This window comes from Bufo gargarizans, chromosome 9 (assembly GCF_014858855.1).
Source record: "Bufo gargarizans isolate SCDJY-AF-19 chromosome 9, ASM1485885v1, whole genome shotgun sequence".
Classification (NCBI taxonomy): domain Eukaryota; kingdom Metazoa; phylum Chordata; class Amphibia; order Anura; family Bufonidae; genus Bufo; species Bufo gargarizans.
Genome location: NC_058088.1, coordinates 85466035 through 85490948, shown reverse-complemented (window position 1 = coordinate 85490948; position 24914 = coordinate 85466035). Strand labels below are relative to the sequence as shown.

Genomic DNA, 24914 nt, shown 5'->3' with positions numbered 1-24914 from the left:
CATATGAGGATGTGTGGTTTTGAGGTTTAAACTGCTGGACGTATACATTTCTTTGGGTCACCAATTTATGAATTTGTCAGAGAAAAAGATTTTGAAAAAAAATCTATTTCTGTGAAGACCGTGCAGTCAATCTGAATTCCAGAGTTTCCCACAAACTCTGGAATTTGGGGCTCATAATCCTCAGGCGGTGTGGTCCATTTTTATTGGTGTGTGTAAAATGAAAAGTGTCAGGGAGGTGCATGTAGTGATTTAACACGTGAGGGGGCTTATAATAAATTTAAAATAAAAAAGCACTAAGTAATTGACAGTACTGACCGGCGCTCAGCAGGTGCAGGATCCACGCACGCAGACAGCACGTGTGTGGGTTCAAAAATCTAACCTAGTACTAACAAAAATTTACATATATAGGTATCTAGCACCAAAAAAAAAAAGCACAAGTGCGGAAAAGCACTTGCCAGTCACAGCTCGCACGCAGAAAAAGTGGTGCAGAGCTGGAACCCCCCCCCCCCCAAAAATAAAATAAAAAATGCCACAGTCCCTCAGCTATGATGGCTGCCTGCCGATTAGTGCAGCCATCTCATTCCGGTCACCACACTGGTGACCGGAGTTAACCATGACGTACTATTATGTCAAGATGCGGGAACGCACTGGCTTCCATGACGTAATAGTACGTCATGTGTCGGGAAGGGGTTAAAGAGGACCTGCCTGCCCTCCTGACATAATTCTGAAACATTTTTCATAGAATTCTGTTGAATGCCTTTTCTCAGTTCTTCCTTTTCAATTCTCTTTTTATTGATTTTTTCTTTTAAAGAAAGCAGAAAATTGGACAAGTGGTACATTTCTGATTAGAAAATACAATTGGCATGAATAATAAAGAAGCCATATATCCAGCCTCAGTTCTTTCAACAAGAAAATGACCTATTGTTTAAATTAAAATGGTTCTCTGGACTAGGGCTGCAGCAAACGATTATTTTAGCAATCGAGTATTCTACCGATTATTTTTACGATTAATAGAGTACTCTAATAAGAAAAAAAATGAATTAATAGACTGTTTTCCGTTATAAAAATGTATCAGACCCCCATCAGTCCCCAACACCCTTCATTCCCCCCCTGTGCGATCAGCCCAAATGCATCAGCTCCACTATCCCTCCGTGCCATAGTCTCTGCTCCACCCCCTTGTGTCATAGTCTCTGCTCCCCCCCCTTGTGTCATAGTCTCTGCTCCCCCCCTTGTGTCATAGTCTCTGCTCCCCCCCCTTGTGTCATAGTCTCTGCTCCCCCCCCTTGTGTCATAGTCTCTGCTCCCCCCCCTTGTGTCATAGTCTCTGCTCCCCCCCCTTGTGTCATAGTCTCTGCTCCCCCCCTTGTGTCATAGTCTCTGCTCCCCCCCTTGTGTCATAGTCTCTGCTCCCCCTTCTGACACACGGAGTGCACAGCGTCATTGGTTGCTATGGCGCTGTGCACTATTGGCACCCGGCCATAGTCATCGTCGCCCCCCTCGGTATCACCAACTTATGTTTCTAGCAGGGGTGCCACTGACACTCCATAGTTAAGCGCTGCTCTGGGCGTGACGTCACACAGCGCGTCAGGTCACGGCGTGCGTACGTCAGTGCAGCGCGGGACCATGGATGTGCTGTGGAGTGTCCGGAGGCCCTGCTGAAAAGGTGAGTATTCCAAGTGCTTTGTGGGCCAGCGGGAGACCACGGAGCAGGAGTAATAGCAAGCGCTTCACTCCCGCTCCGTGGTCACGTGACAAACGATTTTTTTTGTGTCGATTTAAATCGAGTACTCGTTGCAGCCCTACTCCAGACTTATCTGAAAACCCCTCTCTCTGCTAATCAGTGGGATCAAGATCCTTTCAGCAGTACTCCGTTGCGCTGCTGATTTTGCCATCTCTGCTGTGCTCAAGTGACCACCAGCGGGCTCTTCCAATGAGGACACGACTGCATGTGCTCCTGAAACTTCCTTTCAGCTGCATTTACATCATGCAGCTGAACATGAAACGTCAGGAACACATTTGGTCAGGACTTCAGTCACATAAGCGCAGCAGAGACAGTGGAACTGACGAAGGAACGGCAAGTACGGCTGATCTTGCTTCCATAGGTTAGAAGACATAGGAATTTTAGTAAAAGCCCAAAACTAAGTTTTTCTGTTAAACACTTTTTTTCCATTTTTTCTTAATTATTTTTTATTTTGAAGTTTCCGTGTTTCATTCTAAAAAATAAAATAAAAATCTCCAGGTTTCACAATGGAAAACAACCCAATAATATAACACTTTCTGATCTGGGATGATCACTTCAACAGTCATCTCTATCAATGACCGATATTGCCTATATATACTGTATAAAACACAGGATCTACCATTCTCAATAGATGATATCACAGCCTATCTACTCTCCCTCTCTGCACTGATAAACACAGCATGCCTAGAAGACTCTCCCACAGACATAAATGAGCATCCATAGCTACTAGAGGCCATGGTTCATGTGGCTGCTGTAAAGACTCTCTCTAGATGCTGTTAACAGCTCAGGCAAGATGTCAGCCCCCATAATCATGTACAGATAAACTCTCCAATCAGAAAATAAAAACAGATTAGGAAATAACATTAATATGTACTGCTCATCTGGTTTTAATGGGTAAAAATAAATACAGGGGATACATTACCTTTAAATTGCCTAAAGGTTTCAGGATACCAAATACTGTTAAAAATGTACTTAAAGGGGTTGTTCAGGTTTCTCTCATGATAGGTCATCAATATCAGATCGGCAGGGGTTCAACTGCCGGCATCCTCACTGATCAGCTGTTTGAAGGGCTCTCCAAAAAGCTGATTGGCGGAGGTGCTAAGAGGTGGACCCCTGAAGATCGGATATCCTGACTGGGTTTGATGATATTTACTGGAGTACCTCTAACAATGGACAACTCCACCTGTAATTGGCTTTTAAATGTTATCTTCTTACTGACCTACAGAGGAACAGCGTTAGTATATTACACACAAGCATATGTAATATCACAATATATTTAGTATAAGATAAAAGCCTTACAATTAAAATCTGATCCACCATCTGAAATCAGTGCAAGGTCACATTTTGAATTTTTGCTTTTATGCTTTTTTTTTTGAAAACTCTTTAACCAATTGTTATGAAATAAAGTGCATCAATGACCTTGCTCCTTTGCAACCTCCGGTAAGTACGTGGCGGTTCTTTTGGATCCTTTTTCATTGATGAATTCTATTCTAATGCCATGTACACCCACCTGAAAGAAACCGGTAGTTTTGTTAGTATATTTCAGGAGAGAGAACAATAATTCTAGTGCTTCGTGGAAGGTCACAAAGTAAAATTTGGCCCCTTTTTTTGCTGTACTTGTCCTCTAGAAGTTAATGCTGCAAAGAAAAAAGGGAGTGTGCCCGTTAAACCTGAGGTCCGACAACGTCACCGTCAAAGTTCTGCAGAAGGAACTGGGAGGCAGGAATGGATTAAACGTAAAGCACATCAGCTCTGTAGAACACATACAAAGATAATGGCTACCGTCACTTGCAATCATACTTGGCCAGAAATTTCTGCCAGAGCGAACAATCAATTGGTAGAGTTTTAGCAGTGAACAATCATTTTCGACGACTGATGACGCCGAAATCATGTGCTAACGATCGACAGTACCTAGTGCTTGATGGGTCACTGGGTGAATACACGAGTGTCGGTGAAGAACACCATATGGAGGAGGACAGTGCCCATTACACATGTTTGATGGACGATTGTTCTTCACTTTAGAAACACAATTACTTACGCAGTGTAACTGAACATGGAGCGCCACTGAACAACTGCAATGGCTAATATAATCTAAATTGCATGGCTGCTTTAGCGTCATGATTGTCTACCAGACAAATGTTTCTTCAACCAACCATCTAACATGTATGGTCACCTTAGAGTTGGTCATACACACAAAGCCAGCAGCCTTTGCCCCATATAGACACACACTTGGACAGGCACAGCATACATGTTGACACCCAGGGTAACACATAATTGCCTTTAGGGTAACATGCACACATTCAGGATTCATGTACGGAGAATCTGTGCAGTCAATCTGCATCAATTGGTGGGGATTTGCCGTATGCGGATTTTACTAAGTAAATTAAGAAAATCCGGTCAGGAAAAATAAAAATAAATTGACATGCTGCGGATTTGAAAAGGTCAAAATCTGCGTGGAAATAAAAATCTGCATCGTGTACATTGAGAATTTCAAATTCTTATAGAATACAGTGTACATGACCTACGGTGCGGATTTTCCGCATGGACAATCCGCACGTTATCCTGATCGTGTGCATTAAGCCTTAAAGTTATTAGGTTTGTATTCTTTCCATAGGCTTTCTATGAAATTCATTCTGTATACTGCTGTAGACTATGGTGGCGCAAAAAAATGACTGTCAGTGGGTATTTTCCTTTATGATGAGTTATTTACATGTATCAGTATTATAAGGGGTTTCAGCTTTTTTGTTTATCAGCTGGTTCCGTGGAGGGAAGCATATTTAACCTGTTCCCCGGCGCATGGTTACGGCTCCTTCAGTGCATCGCTGCGCTCTGGTGGCGTCTTGTAAACTTCCTGGTGGGTCACAAGTACTGCTGCAGTCAATGAGTGCTGCAAAGGTGGACCATACGAGTTGGAACAGATCGGTGGGGAGCAGGTAAGTATGCTTCCCTCCACAGGACCGGTGGACAGGAGGTGACGAAAAAAAGCTGGACAATCCCACCTTGTCCTCACTATGGCTTTACCATAGATGTTTAATAGACGCAGGTCCCACTTCTGCCACCTGCACCTATGTGGGGAACCATTGCTCCCTTTTGGAGAGTTGAGTGCCCATTTGCACAGTTCTCCATTTACTTCTGAGGGAGTTGCAGAAAAAGCAGAAGAGCAGACTTTAGTATTAGCGTGCCTTTTCAGCCCCACAACCAGGCAGGGTAAAATCAGGGCTACAGCCAAAACAAAGGCACGGATGACAAGAGGCTGAGAACCTCCACAGAACAGCCATTCATGGGAGTAAAGCAGCTGGACAGCTTCAAAACGTATATCAGACAAGATTAAGCCAAATCCCTGTTGAGTCCATGAGCGCGGCATACGTCAGAGAAATTATACAAGCTGTCGAGTTATTTCTGTTGCTATTCCTGGAAATCATAAGAAGCAAAGACATTGAGGAGACTCTTAGAATTGCTAGCCATGAGAGAGGAATCTGTGAGCCAGAATTTAAACAAGCAACTAAAGGGCATCTGTCAGCAGTTTTGTACCCATGTAACTGGCTGACCTGTTACATGTGCACTTTGCAGCTGAAGACATCTGTGTTGGTCCCATGTTCATATGTGCCCGTACAGCTGAGAAAAATGATGTTTTAATATATGCTAATGAGCCTGTAGGAGCAACGGGGGCGTTACCGTTACACATAGAGACTCGGCTCTCTCTGCAACTGCCACGCCCTTTCCATTTTGATTGACAGAACCAGGCAGTGTAAACTTCACCACACCTGGTCCTTTCAATCAAAGTGGAGAGGATGCGGCAGTTGCAGAGTGAGCAGAGCCTCTAGGAGTAATGACAACGCCCCCGTTGCTTCTAGAGGCTCATTTGCATATATTAAAATATTTTACTCAGCAATGCGGACAGATATGAACATGGGACCATCACAGATGCCTTTAGCTGTCAAGTGCACATGTAACAGGTCGGCCAGTGTCATAGGGACAAATCTGCTGACAGAGGCCCTATAAAAGCTTCTACTGAACATCTACAAGGTGAACTGCTCAGTGACTACTGCTCTAAAATCGGATGTAATGGACCCCCACTGATCAGCTGTTTGAACGGTCAATGTTTCCAATACAGAACAGCACCACACGCTGAGTAGTGGCTATGAATGGTAGTGCAGCACTGTAATATTACATTCCTGGAAAACACTTAGGGGGGGTTATTTATTATTCGCAGATTCAGCCGCAAAAGGGGATTTGCTGCCAAATCTGCGACTTTTCCCCCCTCACGTCAGGTCTAAAAAAAGGGGTTGTGGCATGGGAGGAGAAGGTGGCGAGACGGCCTGTCTCTTTTTCTGCACCTGTTTTAGGTGTAGAAAATTATCTAAATCTTTGCCATCAATGGAGCTGATGTAGATTTAGGTCGGCAGTGGATGCGCCTAACTTAGGACAATGATATACAGAACATATTTTGGTTACTGGAGGTGGGGAAGGGGGGTTTGAACATGCATGGGGAGACAGTCTGGAATCCGTTTGAACAGTAGTCACTAGACTGCAAATCAAAGTGTGTTTTAATGTAGGCCAAGTAAATGCAGACAGATCACAAAAGTTACCCCTGTTCAATGTCGAAGTCAATATTTTTAAATGGATAATGCAGGGATCAGCAACCTCTGCCACTCCAGCTGTTCTGAAACTACAGCACCTAGCATGCTCCATTCACTTCCTATGGGAGTTACAACAGCAGCTGAGCAAGTGTGCTGATCCCCGGGATAATATGTACTAGATGTCTTTCAGCTCTTACCTCCCAGTCCAAGTAATCACATACATCTTCAAAATTTGTAAGCAGAGACACTGAGCAGAATAGCCGTGGCAGCTCATCCCTCGTCATTGGGGGAAAACGGCTATCTTTAAGGGCACTGCAAGAAACAAAGAAATAGCTTAAATGCTGCGTGAGGATAAGAGATTATAAAAATTTTTAAAAGAGAGTCTGCCTGGGAACATTCCACTTAACCTCAAATGTTCTGGTTTTAAAGGATGAATATCCTGCATCTGTCCAAAGAGGATTAAAATAGAAAAAGGAACCCACAAACTACTGGGCTCGAGAAGCAGAGCAGAGGCCCCCAACCTTCAGTATTAACATCTTTAGTCTGGAAATAAAAATTAGTTTAAGAATCTTCATTTAGCTTAGACCGCCATGTAATTAAATTATAGTGTTACCCTAGCCAGATGTTTCTGCAGGCTACAGCCATTATAGATGTGGATAAATGTTTTTACAGCTAGCGTCAAACAGTAACAGAAGTCTCAGGCTTAAAGGGGTAGTCCACTCCGATTGGTGTGGGGCAGAGCACTGCCTTCTCTTCACAGTTTACCTGCTCGCCATTGCAAACGCAGAGGTGAGCAGGTGCAATTACAACTAAGCCGTCCCATTCACTTCAATAGGCCAGCTCCTTACAATTCACCTGAATAGGGAGGAGCCGTCCCATTGAAGTGAATGGGATGGCGTTGTTGTAATTACACTTGCTCACTGCTGTGGTTACGACGCCAAGCAGGTACAGTTGCAAGAAAAAGTATGTGAACCCTTTGGAATGATTCGGATTTCTGCACAAATTGGTCATAAAATGTGATCTGATCTTCATCTAAGTCACAACAATAGACAATCACAGTCTGCTTAAATGAATAAGACACAAAGAGTTAAATGTTACCATGTTTTTATTGAACACGTCAGAGCGGGAGAAGAAAAGGAGAGGGTTAAATCACCAGACCTTCAAAATCGAGGGTCCCAAAAAAAAAAAAAAAAAAAAAAAAAAAAAAAATTTGCAGGGCGCCAAAGGAGGGCAATAATCGAGAGTTGCTAATAATTAATAGTGAAAAACAGAAAATCAAGTCGTTGGGCAGGCTGCCACTGGTCACAACCTAACCCTGATGACCACAGGGTAGGTGATTGGGAAGGAAAATGATAGTGCGTGAGAACGCTAAAAAAGACCAGGCGTAGGGCGCCAAAACCCTTGAATGCGAATACGGGATAGAAGTGGGTCCCTTTTAAGAAAACTAGGGATCCTATAGTGTTGCCCACCAAGTATATAAAATCAGACGTTAAAAGTTATTATCATATAAAATCACATAAAAATCGAAAAAACATAGTATAAATTATATATATACACATACACACACACACACACACACACACACACACACACACAGTACAGACCAAAAGTTTGGACACCTTCTCATTCAAAGAGTTTTCTTTATTTTCACGACTATGAAAATTGTAGCTTCACACTGAAGGCATCAAAACTATGAATTAACACATGTGGAATTATATACATAACAAAAAAGTGTGAAACAACAGAAAATATGTCATATTCTAGGTTCTTCAAAGTAGCCACCTTTTGCTTTGATTACTGCTTTGCACACTCTTGGCATTCTTTTGATGAGCTTCAAGAGGTAGTCACCTGAAATGGTCTTCCAACAGTCTTGAAGCAGTTCCCAGAGATGCTTAGCACTTGTTGCCTTCACTCTGCGGTCCAGCTCACCCCAAACCATCTCGATTGGGTTCAGGTCCGGCGACTGTGGAGGCCAGGTCTTCTGGCGCAGCACCCCATCACTCTCCTTCATGGTCAAATAGCCCTTACACAGCCTGGAGGTGTGTTTGGGGTCATTGTCCGGTTGTAAAATAAATGATGGTCCAACTAAACGCAAACCGGATGGAATAGCATGCCGCTGCAAGATGCTGTGGTAGCCATGCTGGTTCAGTATGCCTTCAATTTTGAATAAATCTCTAACAGTGTCAACAGCAAAGCACCCCCCCCCCCACACACCATCATCAGGAGCAGAAGGGGACCCTTTTAGAGGCCCCGAAACGCGTTGAGCTGTCCACTCCCCTAACCCTGGCTTTGAAATAAAGGGAAGAAAAAGGAAAAAGACTCCTGAGTGTGTGTCTGCCCGATTCTGACATCTCTACAGGCGACCCAGGCGCAGGAGGTGTGGTGTGGGTGTCTTGAGCTTTATCCCACATTACCCTCCTGGGTGAAGTGAGTCATTAATAATATATCTCTCTCTATATATATATATATATATATATATATATATATTTATTTATACTATATGTTTTTTCAATTTTATATGTGATTTTATATGATACTAATAACTTTTAACGTCTGATTTTATATACTTGGTGGGCAACACTATAGGATCCCTAGTTTTCTTAAAAGGGACCCACTTCTATCCCGTATTCGCATTCAAGGGTTTTGGCGCCCTACGCCTGGTCTTTTTTAACGTTCTCACGCACTACCATTTTCCTTTATTGCACACACCATGTAAACATTCACAGTGCAGGTGGAAAAAGTGTGTGAACCCTTGGATTTAATAACTGGTTGAACCACCTTTGGCAGCAATAACTTCAACCAAACGTTTCCTGTAGTTGCAGATCAGACGTGCACAATGGTCATGAGCAATTCTTGACCATTCCTCTTTACAGAACTGTTTCAGTTCAGCAATATTCTTGGGATGTCTGGTGTAAATCGCTTTCTTGAGGTCATGCCACAGCATCTCAATCGGGTTGAGGTCAGGACTCTGACTGGGCCACTCGAGAAGGCGTATTTTCTTCTGTTTAAGCCATTCTGTTGTTGATTTACTTCTCTGCTTTGGGTTGTTGTCCTGTTGCAACACCCATCTTCTGTTGAGCTTCAGCTGGTGGACAGATGGCCTTAAGTTCTCCTGCAAAATGTCTTGATAAACTTGGGAATTCATTTTTCCTTCGATGATAGCAATCCCTCCAGGTCCCAACGCAGCAAAGCAGCCCCAAACCATGATTCCCCCACCACCATACTTTACAGTTGGGATGAGGTTTTGATGTTTGTGTGCTGTGCCTCTTTTTCTCCACACATAGTGTTGTGTGTTTCTTCCAAACAACTCAACTTTGGTTTCATCTGTCCACAGAATATTTTGCCAGTACTGCTGTGGAACATCCAGGTGATCTTGTACAAACTGTAAACGTGCAGCAATGTTTTTTTTGGCAGCAGTGGCTCCCTCTGTGGTATCCTCCCATAAAATCCATTCTTGTTTAGCGTTTTACGTATCGTAGATTCGCCAACAGGGATATTAGCATATGCCAGAGACTTTTGTAAGTCTTTAGCCAACACTCTAGGATTCTTCTTCACCTCATTGAGCAGTCTGTGCTGTGCTCTTGCAGTCATCTTTACAGGATGGCCACTCCTAGAGAGAGTAGCAGCAGTGCTGAACTTTCTCCATTTATAGACAATTTGTCTTACAGTGGACTGATGAACAGCAAGGCTTTTGAAGATACTTTTATAACCCTTCCCAGCTTTATGCAAGTCAACAATTCTTAATCATAGGTCTTCTGAGAGCTCTTTTGTGTGAGGCATCATTCACATCAGTCAACGCTTCTTGCGAAAAGCAAACCCAGAACTGGTGTGTGTTTTTTATAGGGCAGGGCATCTGTAACCAACACCTCCAATCTCATCTCGTTGATTGGACTCCAGTTGGCTGACACTTCACTCCAATTAGCTCTTGGAGATGCCATTAGTCTAGGGGTTCACATACTTTTTCCACCTGCACTGTGAATGTTTACATGGTGTGTTCAATAAAAACATGGTAACATTTAATTCTTTGTGTGTTATTAGTTTAAGCAGACTGTGATTGTCTATTGTTGTGACTTAGATGAAGATCAGATCACATTTTATGACCAATTTGTGCAGCAATCCATATCATTCCAAAGGGTTCACATACTTTTTCTTGCAACTGTATATAAATGAAGAGAAGGCAGAACTCACAAGGGCGCTGCTTTCTCTTCAAACAGCTGATTGACACAGGTGCAAGGAGTCAGCCCCCCAACAATCTGATATTGGGGATAGGTCATCAACATAAAAAAATAAAATAAAGTAGACAACCCCTTTAAATTTATAGTTTTTGTCAAAAGTGAGACATTTTTACAGGTCACCATGGAGACTAAATGGTCAGGATGAGACCTTATATCTGCTCGTGGGGGGTCCAACTCAAACCATCCCAAACAATCAGCTGTTTGAAGATACTGTACATTGTATAGTGGCTATGCTTTGTATTGAAGCCCAGGCCCAATCACTTTAATGGGACTGACATGCACATAGGTCATGTGACCGAATAATGTGATGTCACAGGCCTAGGAATATGTCACAGCCTCTTTAAACAGCTGATCAGCAGGTGTGCTGGAAAACTCCTTTAGTGGCATCTGTCAGCAGATTTGTACCCATGACACTCGCTGACCTGTTACATGTGCACTTGGCAGCTAAAGACGTCTGTGTTGGTCCCATGTTCATATGTGCCCGCATTGCTGAGGAAAATCATGTTTTAATATATGCAAATAAGGCTACTTTCACACTAGCGTTCGGGTTTCCGCTCGTGAGCTCCGTTTGAAGGAGCTCACGAGCGGACCCGAACGCAGCCGTCCAGCCCTGATGCAGTCTGAATGGAGGCGGATCCGCTCAGACTGCATCAGTCTGGCGGCGTTCAGCCTCCGCTCCGCTCGCCTCCGCACGGACAGGCGGACAGCTGAACGCTGCTTGCAGCGTTCGGGTGTCCGCCTGGCCGTGCGGAGGCGTGCGGATCCGTCCAGACTTTCAATGTAAGTCAATGGGGACGGATCCGTTTGAAGATGCCACAATATGGCTCAATCTTCAGGCGGATCCGTCCCCCATTGACTTTACATTGAAAGTCTGGACGGATCCGTACTAGGCTATTTTCACACTTAGCTGTTCTATGCTAAAAATAATGCAGACGGATCCGTTCTGAACGGAGCCTCCGTCTGCATTATTATGAGCGGATCCGTTCAGAACGGATCCGCCCGAACGCTAGTGTGAAAGTAGCCTTAGCCTGTAAGAGCAACGGGGGCATTACTGTTACATCTTGAGGCTCAGCTCTCTAAGAAACTGCCACACCCTCTCCACTGTGACAGGGCCAGGCAGTGTAAGGATGCTTTCAGACGAGCTAGTGTCCAGAACTTCCAGCACTGCCAGGGTCACATAGCATTATATTGATTTATGATGCTATGTAACCCTTACAGTTCTGGAATGTATTGCATAACACTGACCGTATGCAATGAATAAAAATCAGGAGAAACACTCACAGATGGGAGATAACTATTCTTTCCATTAAACAGTTAATGGAAAGAGCAATGACAGCCGCTCATTGTAAGCCAGTGATGGCTAACCTCCGGCACTCCAGCTGTGGTGAAACTACAACTCCCAGCAAGCCCTATTCATGTCTGTGACGTTCTGAGAACAGCCAAGTAATTGTTCATCTTGGGAGTTGTAGTTTTACCACAGCTGGAGTTTTGGTGGTTAGCCATCACAGTTGTAAGCATTCTTCCCCTTTTACCAGTATCATTGTATAGTGTATAAACAGCAGGTAAGTACATGCTGTTTTACCTACAATCAGGCTAAAGCTATATGCAATGGGGAAAAAAAAATAATATCTATACAAAAACCATACATGAGGTTTTGCAATAGTGCAGTGAATGTGCGGTTCCGCTACACCAGGGATGGCCAACCTGAGGCTCTCCAGCTGTTTCAAAACTACAACTCCCACCATGCCCTGCTGTAGGCTGATAGCTTTAGGCAGTGTGGGCATGCTGGGAGTTGTAGTTTTGCAACAGCTGGAGAGCCTCAGGTTGGCCATGCCTGTGCTACACAATGACACGATCCGTCACAATTTCTCAACTAAAGCCTCAAACTCAAGTGCCTTTAATGAGGCGCTGTTAGCACATAATTTAATATTTACACGGAATGTCACCAAACCACGTTGAGATCCTACATGGTACAAAGCATCTGCTTGTATAGGGAACCTGACCTGGAATGCCCCAACACAGGCCAACCAGACAAAATGTACTTGCCGTCTCAAGAGAGCACTTTGCTGGTGACCTATCCTTCCCGGGTTTAATTACAGATCCATTAAAAAAAATCACTAGGTAAGAAAGCACTGAGCTACACAGACTGAATCTCTAAATAGAAACCGTTCTTCACCACAGGCACATGTGGCCTTCATTCAGCATCTGCACGAGCAGAGCAAAGACATCGAGCGCTCTGCTAGAGAAGACAAGGACAGAGCACGACGTACACTGGACCTTCAGAAATACATGGCACATAAGGAGAGGGTCCATAACGTTCAAACTTCAGTTTGATATTCATAGCCTATCCTCAGGATAGGTCACCAATATTAGATCAGCGGTGGTGCGACTCCCAGGACACTTGCCTATCAGCTATTTGAAGAGGCTGCAGTGCTCCACGAGTCCTTAAGCTCTTCTTGGGCCAGTGACATCACCGTACATTGGTGAGGCGGTCTTGGCGCAGCTCAGTCCCATTCAAGTGACTGGGGCAAATGTCTAAATCAAGTCATTAAAAACAATCTGCTTGCATCTACCTGAACAAAGCTCCAGCACGATCTGTCCTTGCTAACAGACACACAGAAGACAGCAGAGAGGAAGTCGGGGCGTGTCAGAGGTAGCTGAGATCGAGAACTGCTCCCGATTACAGGAGCCTTCCGCCTTTTTTTAACTATGATTTATCCCTCCTTATCTGTTCTGTGAGCTCCAGGGCTGAAAACATGGTGGGAAGTACGGAAAAAGTAGTCACAGCAGTACAGTGCTGACATGACTTACATAGAAGAGATACGCCCCCTGCTTGTGATAGAAATGCAACTAGCTGTGCAACTGAAAAAGGGAATATGGCTGGAAAAAAACCAACATTAGGGAAGTCCAAACATAACTGTTCCTTCACAGGTAAGATTTAAAGGGAACCTGTCACATTGACCATGGTGTCTGGACTGCAGGCATGTTATAGAGCAGGAGGAGATTAGCATTACATATATTTTTGTGGGAAAAGATTCAGTAAAATTTGCATTTTATTTTTTAAAATTCCTACTCATTCTGGACTTTGAAGTCAGGGAGGCAGTCTTATCAGTGATTGACAGACTTCCCTCTATGACTATGTATACAGAGATACCTGTCAATTACTGATAGGACCGACTCATTGACTTCAAAACCCAGAATGAGCAGGAATATAAATAAATGAAATACAAGTTTTACTGAATCTTTTCCCACAAAACTATACATCAGTCTGCTCAGCTCCTCCTGCTCTATAACATGCTGCCTGCAGCTTAGACACCATGGTCAACGTGACAGGTTCCCTTAACGTGTGAGATGGTTTCAAAATAACCCATTGTAACTTACCACTCACAAATTGCCAAAAACACTTCACGACACAACATTCTAGATACCATCTCAAGAGCAATTCAAGACCATTCAAATTGTGTAGATTTGGGTGAGGGGAACAGAGGGCTTGACTGTTTCAGGACAAATTGTAATTTTTTAGTGACACCATTTTGGGGTACAGTTAAAACTAAATTTCAGAGGTGGTTAAGTTCACCTTTACAGCACAACTAGCATGTTACTTTCATTCTATGGGTCAGTAATGATTACCGCACTGAAACTATTTTGCCCAATAATAGCACATCTCATAAAAAAATAAGTTTTTTATATTGCCGCATTCCAAGCAGTGTCACTTATTTTTCTGCTGTGGCAGCATGTTTTCTGAAGGATGAGATGTCGTTTTAATTGATACCATTTCAGGGTTCAAGGGACTTAACATACTTTTTTTTAGGGGTTAAATAGGAAGAAAAAATAATAATCCAGTTGGCAGTTTAATAACGTTATCTTTTATGGGTTGCGGCAAACAGTATGTTTTTTTTTTGCCAAAACAACATAAAACTTCTTTTTAGGTTTCTTTTTTAAATAAAATGTATTAACCTTTAATTACACTGAACAAAAATATAAACGCAGCACTTTCGGTTTTGCTTCCATTTTCCATGAGCTGAACTCAAAGATCTGAAACATTTTCTACATATACACAGGACCCATTACTCTCAAATATTGTTCACAAATCTGTCTAAGGCCGAATGCACATGGCCGTGTTCCGCGGCCGAGAGTGGTCCGTGGTAACACGGCCTGGATTCCTGCTGAGAGCAGGAGCGCACGGTGTCATTGGTTGCTATAACGCCATGTGCTTCCTGCTGCCGCAGTATAGTAATACACTGGTATGATCTGGCAATGACGCCGTGCGCTCCTGCTCTCAGCAGGAATCCAGGCCGTGTTACCACGGACCGCTCTCGGCCGCGGAACACGGCCGTGTGCGTTCGGCCTAAATCGGTCTTGGTGAGCACTTCAAGGTGTGGCATATCAAGGTGCTGATTAGACAGCATGAATATTGCACAGGTATGCCTTAGACTGCCCACAATAAAAAGGCCACTGGAACACGCTGTCATATACATGTATGTTTTATCACTTCTACAATGCACTAGTTTACCTATGCATTATAGCATGTCACTAACAGTGACACACAGTCTATTAGGCTCTGTCTGCAACACCGTTTAAGGCCTCATGCACACGACACGACAGAGGTGGGGCTGAGAGAGAGAGAGGCACTGGTGCAGGGTTTGGACTAATGGAATAGGGGGCAGATTATTGCACTGGGGGGGGGGGCGCAAAGATCGCACTGAATGGGGTCAGATGGCAGAGAGGTGTAACTGATAGCAGGGGGTGGAAGAGGCACTGTTGGGGGCTCAAGTCATGTGGGCAGATTATGGCACGGGGGGTTGAGTCTATGGTACTGGAGGAAGGGCACATGGCACTGAGGGAGGGCAGATGGCAATGGGGGGGCTGTTGGCATGTGGGCAGATTATGGTATGGGGGAGTTGATGGCACTGAGGGGGTCATCAAAAACAAGATCATGAGATATTTTTTATTTTTTTTTAGCATCTGCAATACAAGAGTAAAGTGGTTTTGAAGCCCAAAATAATTCTAATTAAAAGTAAGTTCATAAAATAAATATTTTATAACTGTAATATCTCTGTCTATGTTGGTGTAAACATGCTCATATAGCGTGTTTAATCAATATTTGCTTTTGGATTATGTCTCACACAGATGTCTGAAGCGTCAGAATGCAATGCAGTCGAATACAACAAGCGGTAAAGCGACAATTGGATTTTCTAATAAATACTGATTAATTCAATGAATCTAATTGTGTCTTTGTTCTAGTCTTGATCATCAACCAGCTCACCCGCTGCAGCACCCTCACCTGTGGGCGGCTCACCTCTGACCTCGGCGTCACCAAGGGGAGGTGGACAAAGCACAGACCAGGATCGGCAGCAAGTAAGTATATTTCTATATATTTAGTTTAAAAAAATATATATATATAAATTTAATTTAATTTAAATGGTTTTAGGAACCTTAAACTGGAGCCGCCAGGTAGGATCCAGTGTCCTCCAGAGTCTGTGGGATATCCTGTGGCGGTTGGGGACGTGTAAGTATTGATTATATAGTTTTAATTTGCATTAGTTTTTTGTACTTTCTCAGATTTTTCTTTTCCTTTTTCTTCCAGGGTTCCAGAGTCTCCACTGGGAAAAATATGGAGTTTGTTGTCCTTCACATAGACAACAAACTCCTTATCCAACTGGTGGAGGTGCGTCCCGCTTTATGGGACCACACTGACCACCACTATGCCGACCCATCATCGCATCCGGCGGCTCTGGAGGGAGATCAGCGAATCCTTTTTCACTAGCTGGGGGAATCTCACTGCAGCGGCTCAGAAAGAATGTGGCAAGTACAGAAAGATGTATTTTTACCACATGTTTAATGTTAACCTAACACTATGCTAATTTTTTTTTATTTTTTTTATCACAGTTGACAAGGTTATCATTTAGTGTCGGTCAATCCGGGACCGCTTCAAGAGAGATTACAACAAGGAGGTTCAGGCACCGAGTGGATCCGGAGCAACCTTAAGGCTACCATATATGTATAGTGCGGCCTTGGGGTTCCTACGACGGACGCTGGCGCTTAGAAGCTATTTTGTTGTTATTTTTTCAGAAAATAAATGATAAATGCTTTTGCTTTCCTCTCCCTCTGAGTGCAAGTGGCTGTCTGAGACAGAAGAGCGTTTGGGCCCCTCTGTTTCTGGCAGCCCCCTACAGTAAGAGGTAGGCATAGCATAGAACCCGGACACAATTTTATTTTATTTTTTTCCTCTACAGAACTGCCAGCAGCACTCAGGCGCCTGATCCAGCTATTGAAGCGGACCCGGAACCGGCCGCCACTCCCAGCCCTCCTGTCCATCATGCACCTGTTCAGGATAATCCTGGTCCCCTACCGGATCCCTCTCTTCAACATACGCTCTCAATTTGGAGAGAAAATGTGAGAGCTATGTTGAATAGTAGGACATCCGGTAGGAGCCGTCAGGAGGATTATGGGAACCTTGTAGAGATAGTTTCCAAAGCTCTAGAAGGTTTTGCCGATGAAATGATGCGAAGGATAGATGACTTGGCACGTCGCCTGGAGGGGACAGATGTGGCGCGTCAACTCAGCAGTCACCAACATTATGTGAAAACCTTAAAGGGGTTGTCCGGGTTCAGAGCTGAACCCGGACATACCCTTATTTTCACCCCGGCAGCCCCCCTGAGCCTAGCATCGGAGCATCTCATGCTCCGATGCGCTCCAGTGCCCTGCGCTAGATCGCGCAGGGCACAGGCTCTTGTGTTTTCAATAACACACTGCCGGGCGGTAACTTCCGCCCAGCGGTGTGTTCGGTGACGTCACCGGCTCTGAGGGGCGGGCTTTAGCTCTGCCCTAGCTGTTTTACTGGCTAGGGCAGAGCCAAATCCCGCCCATCAGTGCCGTGTGTTCAATGATTCTTCTTTTTCTTCTACGCCTTCTCCTCCTCACTATACCGCTCCCACTTCTTTTCAAACTCATTCTTCTACACATGCTCAGGAACATTCCAGTTCCAACCCCTCCTCTCTTCACACCCCTCAAATCCCACCTGCATCTTTTCCTGCAGCCCGTTATTTTTATCCTGCCACCGAAGACAAGGGGGCTAGCGCTGCCGGACCAAGAGTGTCCACCCCGCAACGGTCCACCTCCCCTAAATGTTTAGCAAATTTATAGTTTATTGCTTTATTCAGTTAATATTTGTTTTTATTGATCATTTTATTTAATACCTTTAATTTACTTAAAGTATAACTGTCATTTTTTTCTCTCCATATTTTTATAAAGGTGATTAGTATCACCTTAGTGGCCATCTTCAAATTTTATATTAATTCTTCCTAAAGGCTTAGAATATACCATCGGATCTGAGTTTTTACGATCTCAGTGAGATTGTGAAAACTCAAATCTGATGGTATATTCTAACCCCCAGGCGTTCCCATGGTGATGGGGACGCACCTCTGACAGGGCACTTCCATCCGCGGCACCCGAGAGGTTAATTGCACCTATCAGAGGTCGGGTGCCTTCTACAATGTTTACATTGGTGGGCAGTGCGCCCCCCCCAGTATTAAAATCATTGGTGGGCAGTGCGCCCCCCCCCCCCCCCCCCCAGTATTAAAGGGACACTGACAGGCCGCCGTTGGAGCATATAAAGTGACATATATTCTTCTATTGGTCTTAATATGCTTAATTAACTATACCATTATCACCCCTCGCTGCCTTTCCTTTACTTATAAAAAGTGTTTATCAATATGCAAATTACCTTACTTTGTGCCCAAGGGGCTGTCCCTCATTCAGTTGTGTGCCCACCAATAATTTTAATACTTGGGGGGGGGCGCACTTGTACAATGTAAACATTGTACAAGGCACCCGACCTCTGACAGGGAGCTGCCGTTGGCCAATTAACCCCTTGGGTGCCGCGGATGGCAGCGCCCTGTCAGAGGTGCATCCCCATCACCATGGGAACGCCTCCAGGTTAGAATAGAGGAGCTGAATGCATTGTGGGTAGTGAGGGCAGGCTGTTTTAGTCTTGGGGTGAGGGCATCGGCGTCCATCTTAACAAGAGTGAGATTGTAGTTTTGTGCAGACTGGTTGCTAAGGGCTGAATCTTATTAAATATGGGGTAAGTAAGTCTAATTGTTATTGATTCGGGAATATCCTGTTATTAGTAACTACATATCTGAAAATTGAAATTTTGGTCTAAATGTGACAGTTATCCTTTAGGTGTGTGTGTGTGTTTTTTCACTTCCTGTTACAGGCTATCCTTAACTTTGGCCCCTCCAGCTGTTGGGAAACTAGAAATCCCAGCAACACAAAACTTTGTGTTTTTCATAATGCTTGTAGGAAAAAAATAAAAATAAAATAGGTTTCTAGGAGTTTTATTTTTCAGGTGGCTGAATCTTTGATGTTGCACGATCAATAACAGGCTTTAATATAGCTCCTTATTGATCACAATCCGGCTGATTCACACATGAACAAGCAAATGCTTGTTCATCAGTCAATCTTGTGCAAATTCACATGAACCCTTGTGGGAGTCATGGGACATGTGAATCAGCCTCATCAACAATTCATTTACTAGAGAGCGCCAAATTTAAAATTTCGCTCTTTAGTACAGATGAAGCTGTCACAAACTAGCGTCATTACCACAAGGGACAGGAAAGGGACAGGATGCTGTTAAAGGTGATGTCTGGGTTCAGAGCCAAAGCCAGACCTGCACCCAGCCGACCCCACGGATGTACAGAACTGAGCAATTCAGTCTCCAATGCTCTCCCTTGTCCTGCGCAGGATAGGGCAGAAAAAGGGCGGACAAAAACACACTAAGCAGAGAATTCTGCCAAACTGTGTATGTTTACGTCACAGTCTATAATGGGCAGGCTTTAGCGATGTCCTAGCAGTTTTACAGGCTGTGGCAGGGCTACAGCCGGCCCAATAGTGCTGGTGATGCCACTAGATGTAGTAAAATCAAATATATCACAAGGGTAGGAGAACCATTCTTGAGGCTGATTAAAAAAAGACAACAAAGGTGCTTAAAGAAACATTTTTTATTTAATAAAAGAGAAAACAGTTAAAAGAAATTAAAACAACATTATCCTGCCAACTCACTCTGCCCGCTTCTGAAACAAAGTAATCGGCAAAACTGTCCCTCATTCTGGCGACTGCAACGTTTGACCGATATGACAAATTTTGCAGCCTGGCGAGTGTTCAATCAACCTCTTGCGGGTCCAGGCACAGTGGTTCCTCTGATAAAAGATAGTTATGTAGAACGACACAAGCCTTGACAATATCATCTATGGTTTCCACTTTGAGATTAATGGCTTTGGTGAGAATACGCCATTTGGCAACTAAAATGCCAAAGGTGCACTCCACCAGTCGTCTAGCTCGTGTCAGTCTGTAGTTAAAGGGGTATTCCCATTTTAGACAATGGGGGCACATCGCTAGGATATGCCCCCATTGTCTGATGGGTGCGGCTCCCACCGCTGGGACCCGCACCTATATCGAGAACGGAGCAGGGAGCGCTGTGGCTGGAGGACGACAGATTTCCCACCAAGCGCTAATCCCTGCCTTTCCCATAGACCTGAATGGGAGCGTGCCACACATGCCAGCGCTCAGCTATTTTCGGTGGCCCCATAGAAATGAATGGAGGGCGGCTGCGCTTCACTTTTGGGGCGCCGTTCTCGATATAGGTGCGGGTCCCAACGGTGGGACCCGCACTTATAAGACAATGGGGGACATATCCTAGCCATATGCTCCCATTGTCTGAGATGAGAAAACCTCTTTAAACATGCGCTTTGTAGTGTTCAAGTCATAGCTAGAGTACGGCTCAATTAGGTTCTCGCACATTTTGGACGCCTCGTCGCCTAATACCACAAATGGCTTTGGAGGTCCATCAGTGCCTGGCAAAGGTTTTGGAGGTGGTAACCCAAATTCCTTTGAATACAGGAGGCGTCCCATAGCTGAGTTTTTGAAAGCCATCAAGTCATTTGTCTGCCCAAAAGCTCCAATGTCAACAGCGACAAACCGATAATCAGCATTCGCAATGGCCATCAAGATTATTGAGAAATATGTTTTGTATTAAAAAAATTAAGATCCACTTCCGGAAGGTTTAACATGATAGATTGGTAGGGAGGCCATCAACTGAGACCCCCAATGATCGCTAGAGTATAGCTTGGAGTTTGAATGGAGCTCTGGTGGAGCATGCTCCCTGCAGTTCTATTCAAAGTCTATGGCACTGATGGAAGCAGAGCACAGCGATTTAGTGATGGTGGGGTCCAACTGGTGAGACCCCCAATGATCTAGGGGTTATCAACTATAGAGACTAGGCGATAACTGCTTCTCACCACAATACCCCTTTAACCATGTTCTGCCGTAAACAGGTGTACAACACAAAAGAGATTATATATTCAGACTAACTACAGTCATGTGAAAAAATTAGGACACCCTTTGAAAGCATGTGGTTTTTTGTAACATTTTTAATAAAAGGTTATTTCATCTCCGTTTCAACAATACAGAGAGATTAAAGTAATCCAACTAAACAAAGAAAACTGAAGAAAAGTCTTTTCAAGATCTTCTGTAAATGTCATTCTACAAAAATGCCTATTCTAACTGAGGAAAAAGATAGGACACCCTCACATGTATTCCCTCTTAAATTGGCTCAGATCTCACACAGGTATATCACACCAGGTGCACATAATTAGTAGATCGTTACTCTGCATGTTGAAAGAGGCTTGCCCTATTTAAACCTCAGACATTTAGTTTGGTGTGCTCCTGACTGTTGAAGTGAGAGTGAGCACCATGGTGAGAGCAAAAGAGCTGTCAGAGGACTTCAGAAAAAAGATTGTAGCAGCCTATGAGTCTGGGAAGGGATTTAAAAAGATCTCAAAAGATTTTGAAATCAGCCATTCCACTGTCCGGAAGATAGTCTACAAGTGGAAGGCTTTCAAAACAACTGCCAACATGCCCAGGACTGGTCGCCCCAGCAAGTTCACCCCAAGAGCAGACCGCAAGATGCTAAAAGAGGTCTCCAAAAACCCTAAAGTGTCATCTCGAGAACTACAGCAGGCTCTGGCTACTGTTGATGTAGAAGTACATGCCTCTACAATCAGAAAGAGACTGTACAAGTTTAACTTGCATGGGAGGTGTGCAAGGAGGAAACCTTTGCTTTCCAAGAGAAACATCGAGGCCAGACTGACATTTGCCAGAGATAAAGTTGACAAAGACCAGGACTTCTGGAATAATGTTCTTTGGACAGATGAGTCCAAAATTGAATTATTTGGACACAACAGCAGAGGACATGTTTGGCGTAAACCAAACACAGCATTCCAAGAAAAGAACCTCATACCAACTGTGAAGCATGGAGGTGGAAGTGTCATGGTTTGGGGCTGCTTTGCTGCAGCAGGACCTGGTCAGCTCACCATCATAGAATCCACGATGAATTCTACTGTGTATCAGAAGGTGCTTGAAGAACATGTGAGACCATCAGTTAGAAAATTAAAGCTGAAGCGGAACTGGACCATGCAACATGACAATGACCCAAAACATACTAGTAAATCAACCAAAGATTGGCTGAAAAAGAAGAAATGGAGAGTCCTGGAATGGCCAAGTCAAAGTCCAGATTTGAATCCCATTGAGATGCTGTGGGGTGACTTGAAAAGGGCTGTACGTGCAAGAAACCCCTCAAACATCTCACAGCTGAAAAAGTTCTGCATTGAGGAGTGGGGTAAAATTTCCTCAGACCGATGTCGAAGACTGGTAGATGGCTACAAGAACCGTCTCACTGCAGTTATTTCAGCCAAAGGAGGTAACACTCGCTATTAGGGGCAAGGGTGTCCTATCTTTTTCCTCAGTTAGAATAGGCATTTTTGTAGAATGACATTTACAGAAGATCTTGAAAAGACTTTTCTTCAGTTTTCTTTGTTTAGTTGGATTACTTTAATCTCTCTGTATTGTTGAAACGGAGATGAAATAACCTTTTATTAAAAATGTTACAAAAAACCACATGCTTTCAAAGGGTGTCCTAATTTTTTCACATGACTGTACATGTCAAGCCTCAATCGTGTACTGCAGTCAGCCAGCTCTGAACCCTTGTCATATATGTGAAACAAGAACAAACTTCAGTTAACTGGGAAGTAGTTTTGCTCCACAGAATTAAACCTGTGGTCGTGCTGTGACACATCGGAGTAATATGGATATATAATATGCCCATGTGATATTCAGTCGCTGGAATAACAAGGCAATAAAAAGTTACCATTATGCCAGTAAACAAACAATCCCACATAGCACGCGGTCACTTAATCATAATTTCCAATGTTTTTGGCCAAAGTGGCATGGGGGTAAGTATTAGTGTTTATTTTTTTTTTATTATTTTTAGTATAGTTTGGCGAAGAAGGGAGGCTGGTCCCTATATACTGGAACACATTATTGGGGGCACTATGGGGGCCCCATATACTGGCACACATGAGGCACTAAGGGGGACCTATATACTGGCACACAATATGGAGGGCACTCAAGAAGTGTGTGTGGTGGTGGTGGGGGGGGGGGTGGGGAGCACTAGGGGCCCTATGGAGAAGTGTGTAGGGGGGAGCACTATGGGGGCCCCTATATACTGGCACACATTATGGGGGGCACTATGGAGAAGTATTTTTTTTTACTGCCACACAACGGGGAATTTTTTGTACTGGCGCACATTATAAGGGGGCCTTTTTCTACTGTCACACATTATAAAGAGAATTATTACTACCTGGGGCATATTGGTGGGCTTTGTTACAACTGGGGATTATGGGGAACATGAATACTAGTATGGGCACTATGAGAGCATTATTATTTCTGGGACACAGTGGGGACATTTGTTCTTTTGGGGGCCCTGTAGGGTCACTAACACTACTAAGTGCACTCTGGCAGAGAATTATTACTATTGTTTGGACTTTGGGAGCACTATTATCGTGGGGTGCACCCTGGCATGGTATCAGCTTAACACAGTTCTTTTTGGGGACATTATGGTTACACTATTAGTGTCAGGGGCAGTATTTGCAAGGTTCAGTTATTTATTTATTTTATTTAGGGCATTGTGTTCCAATAATTACTGAAGGGGCATTATCTGTGTGGTACTAGTATACTGTTTCTGCAGTATAGTTTTGGGGAGCACAGAGGGCACAGTATTGGGGGTGCATAATGGGATGTTGAGAAGGTTGGAGGATGATGGAAAAATAAAAAAATAAGATGTCAGTTTGTCAAACTGCAGAGACAAGGGACGGCTGAAAGAAATCATCATGGCGGTCTGGTTTGAATGGAGAAGATGAGGAAAGAACATTTACATCAACTGAGACGTCACTGGATGTAAGAGGTATGTGGCGCTGTATTAGACTACCTTCATATCTGGGTTAGTAATTCACCCGATCCGCCACTGCTGGATGCAGACAGAATGCCCGCTGGCCCGATGAACTATAATGGGGTCTGGCAGAGATCAGGCCGCAATCTGGCAAAAAATGCAGAGAATCAGCGGGACACAAATCGCTGCAGTTTGTGTCTGTACGATTCCTTGCACTTTCTGCCAGATCTGGTGGCCAGATTGTAGTGCCGCAGATGTGAAAGTAGCTTTACCTTGCATGTTTTGTATTGCTGCATGTAATGTAAGGAGGGAATAGGTTTGGTTGAGAATTTGGTATGGGGGGTGGGGAGTTGCGGACAAGAATAGGACAAGTTCTATTTTATTCAGGAACGGAATTGTGGATCCCGAAAATGCGGATTCGCATCCGTTCCAGTACGATTGAAAGTGACTGGGTCCGCAAATTGCGGAACGAATGCGGGCAGAGTGAATGGACCCTTATTGTGGGAAGTCTAAGGCACTCCTGTGCAATATTCATGCTGTCTAATCAGCACCTAGATATGCCAAACCTGTGAGGTGGGATGGATTATCTCGGCAAAGGAGAAGTGCTCACTAACACAGATTTAGACAGATTTGTGAACAATATTTGAGCGTAATGGGTCTTTTGCATATGTAGAAAATGTTCAGCTCATGCAAAATGGGAGCAAAACCGAAGAAGTGTTGCGTTTATATTTTTGCTCAGTGTAGAAAGCCTCTTTTAACCCCTTGTGGACATTTGTGGATGTCAGGGCCTTAAAGGGAACCTGTCACCGGGATTTCATGTATAGAGATGAGGACATGAGTTGCTAGATGGCCGCTAGCACATCCGCAATACCCAGTCCCCATAGCTGTGTGTGCTTTTATTGTGTAAAAAAACTATTTGATACATATGCAAATGAACCTGAGATGAGTCCTGTCCCTGACTCCTCTCAGGGACAGGACTCATCTCAGGTTAATTTGCATATGTATTAAAATTGTTTTTTTTTTACACAATAAAAGCACACCGAGCTATAGGGACTGGGTATTGCGGATGT

At 43.9% G+C, this 24914-nt stretch overlaps 1 protein-coding gene across 2 annotated transcripts in view; it reads right to left on the bottom strand.

Moving 5' to 3' along the window:
- AMMECR1 (AMMECR nuclear protein 1) overlaps window positions 1-24914 on the bottom strand; it is a 169620-nt gene that overhangs the window by 31157 nt on the left and 113549 nt on the right. For both annotated transcript variants that reach the window (XM_044305880.1, XM_044305882.1), the window contains 2 exons: window positions 6519-6633; window positions 3161-3251 (listed from right to left, as the gene is read on the bottom strand). In XM_044305880.1, the coding sequence (XP_044161815.1) occupies window positions 3161-3251; window positions 6519-6633 (206 nt within the window). The remainder of the gene's footprint in view (window positions 1-3160; window positions 3252-6518; window positions 6634-24914) is intronic.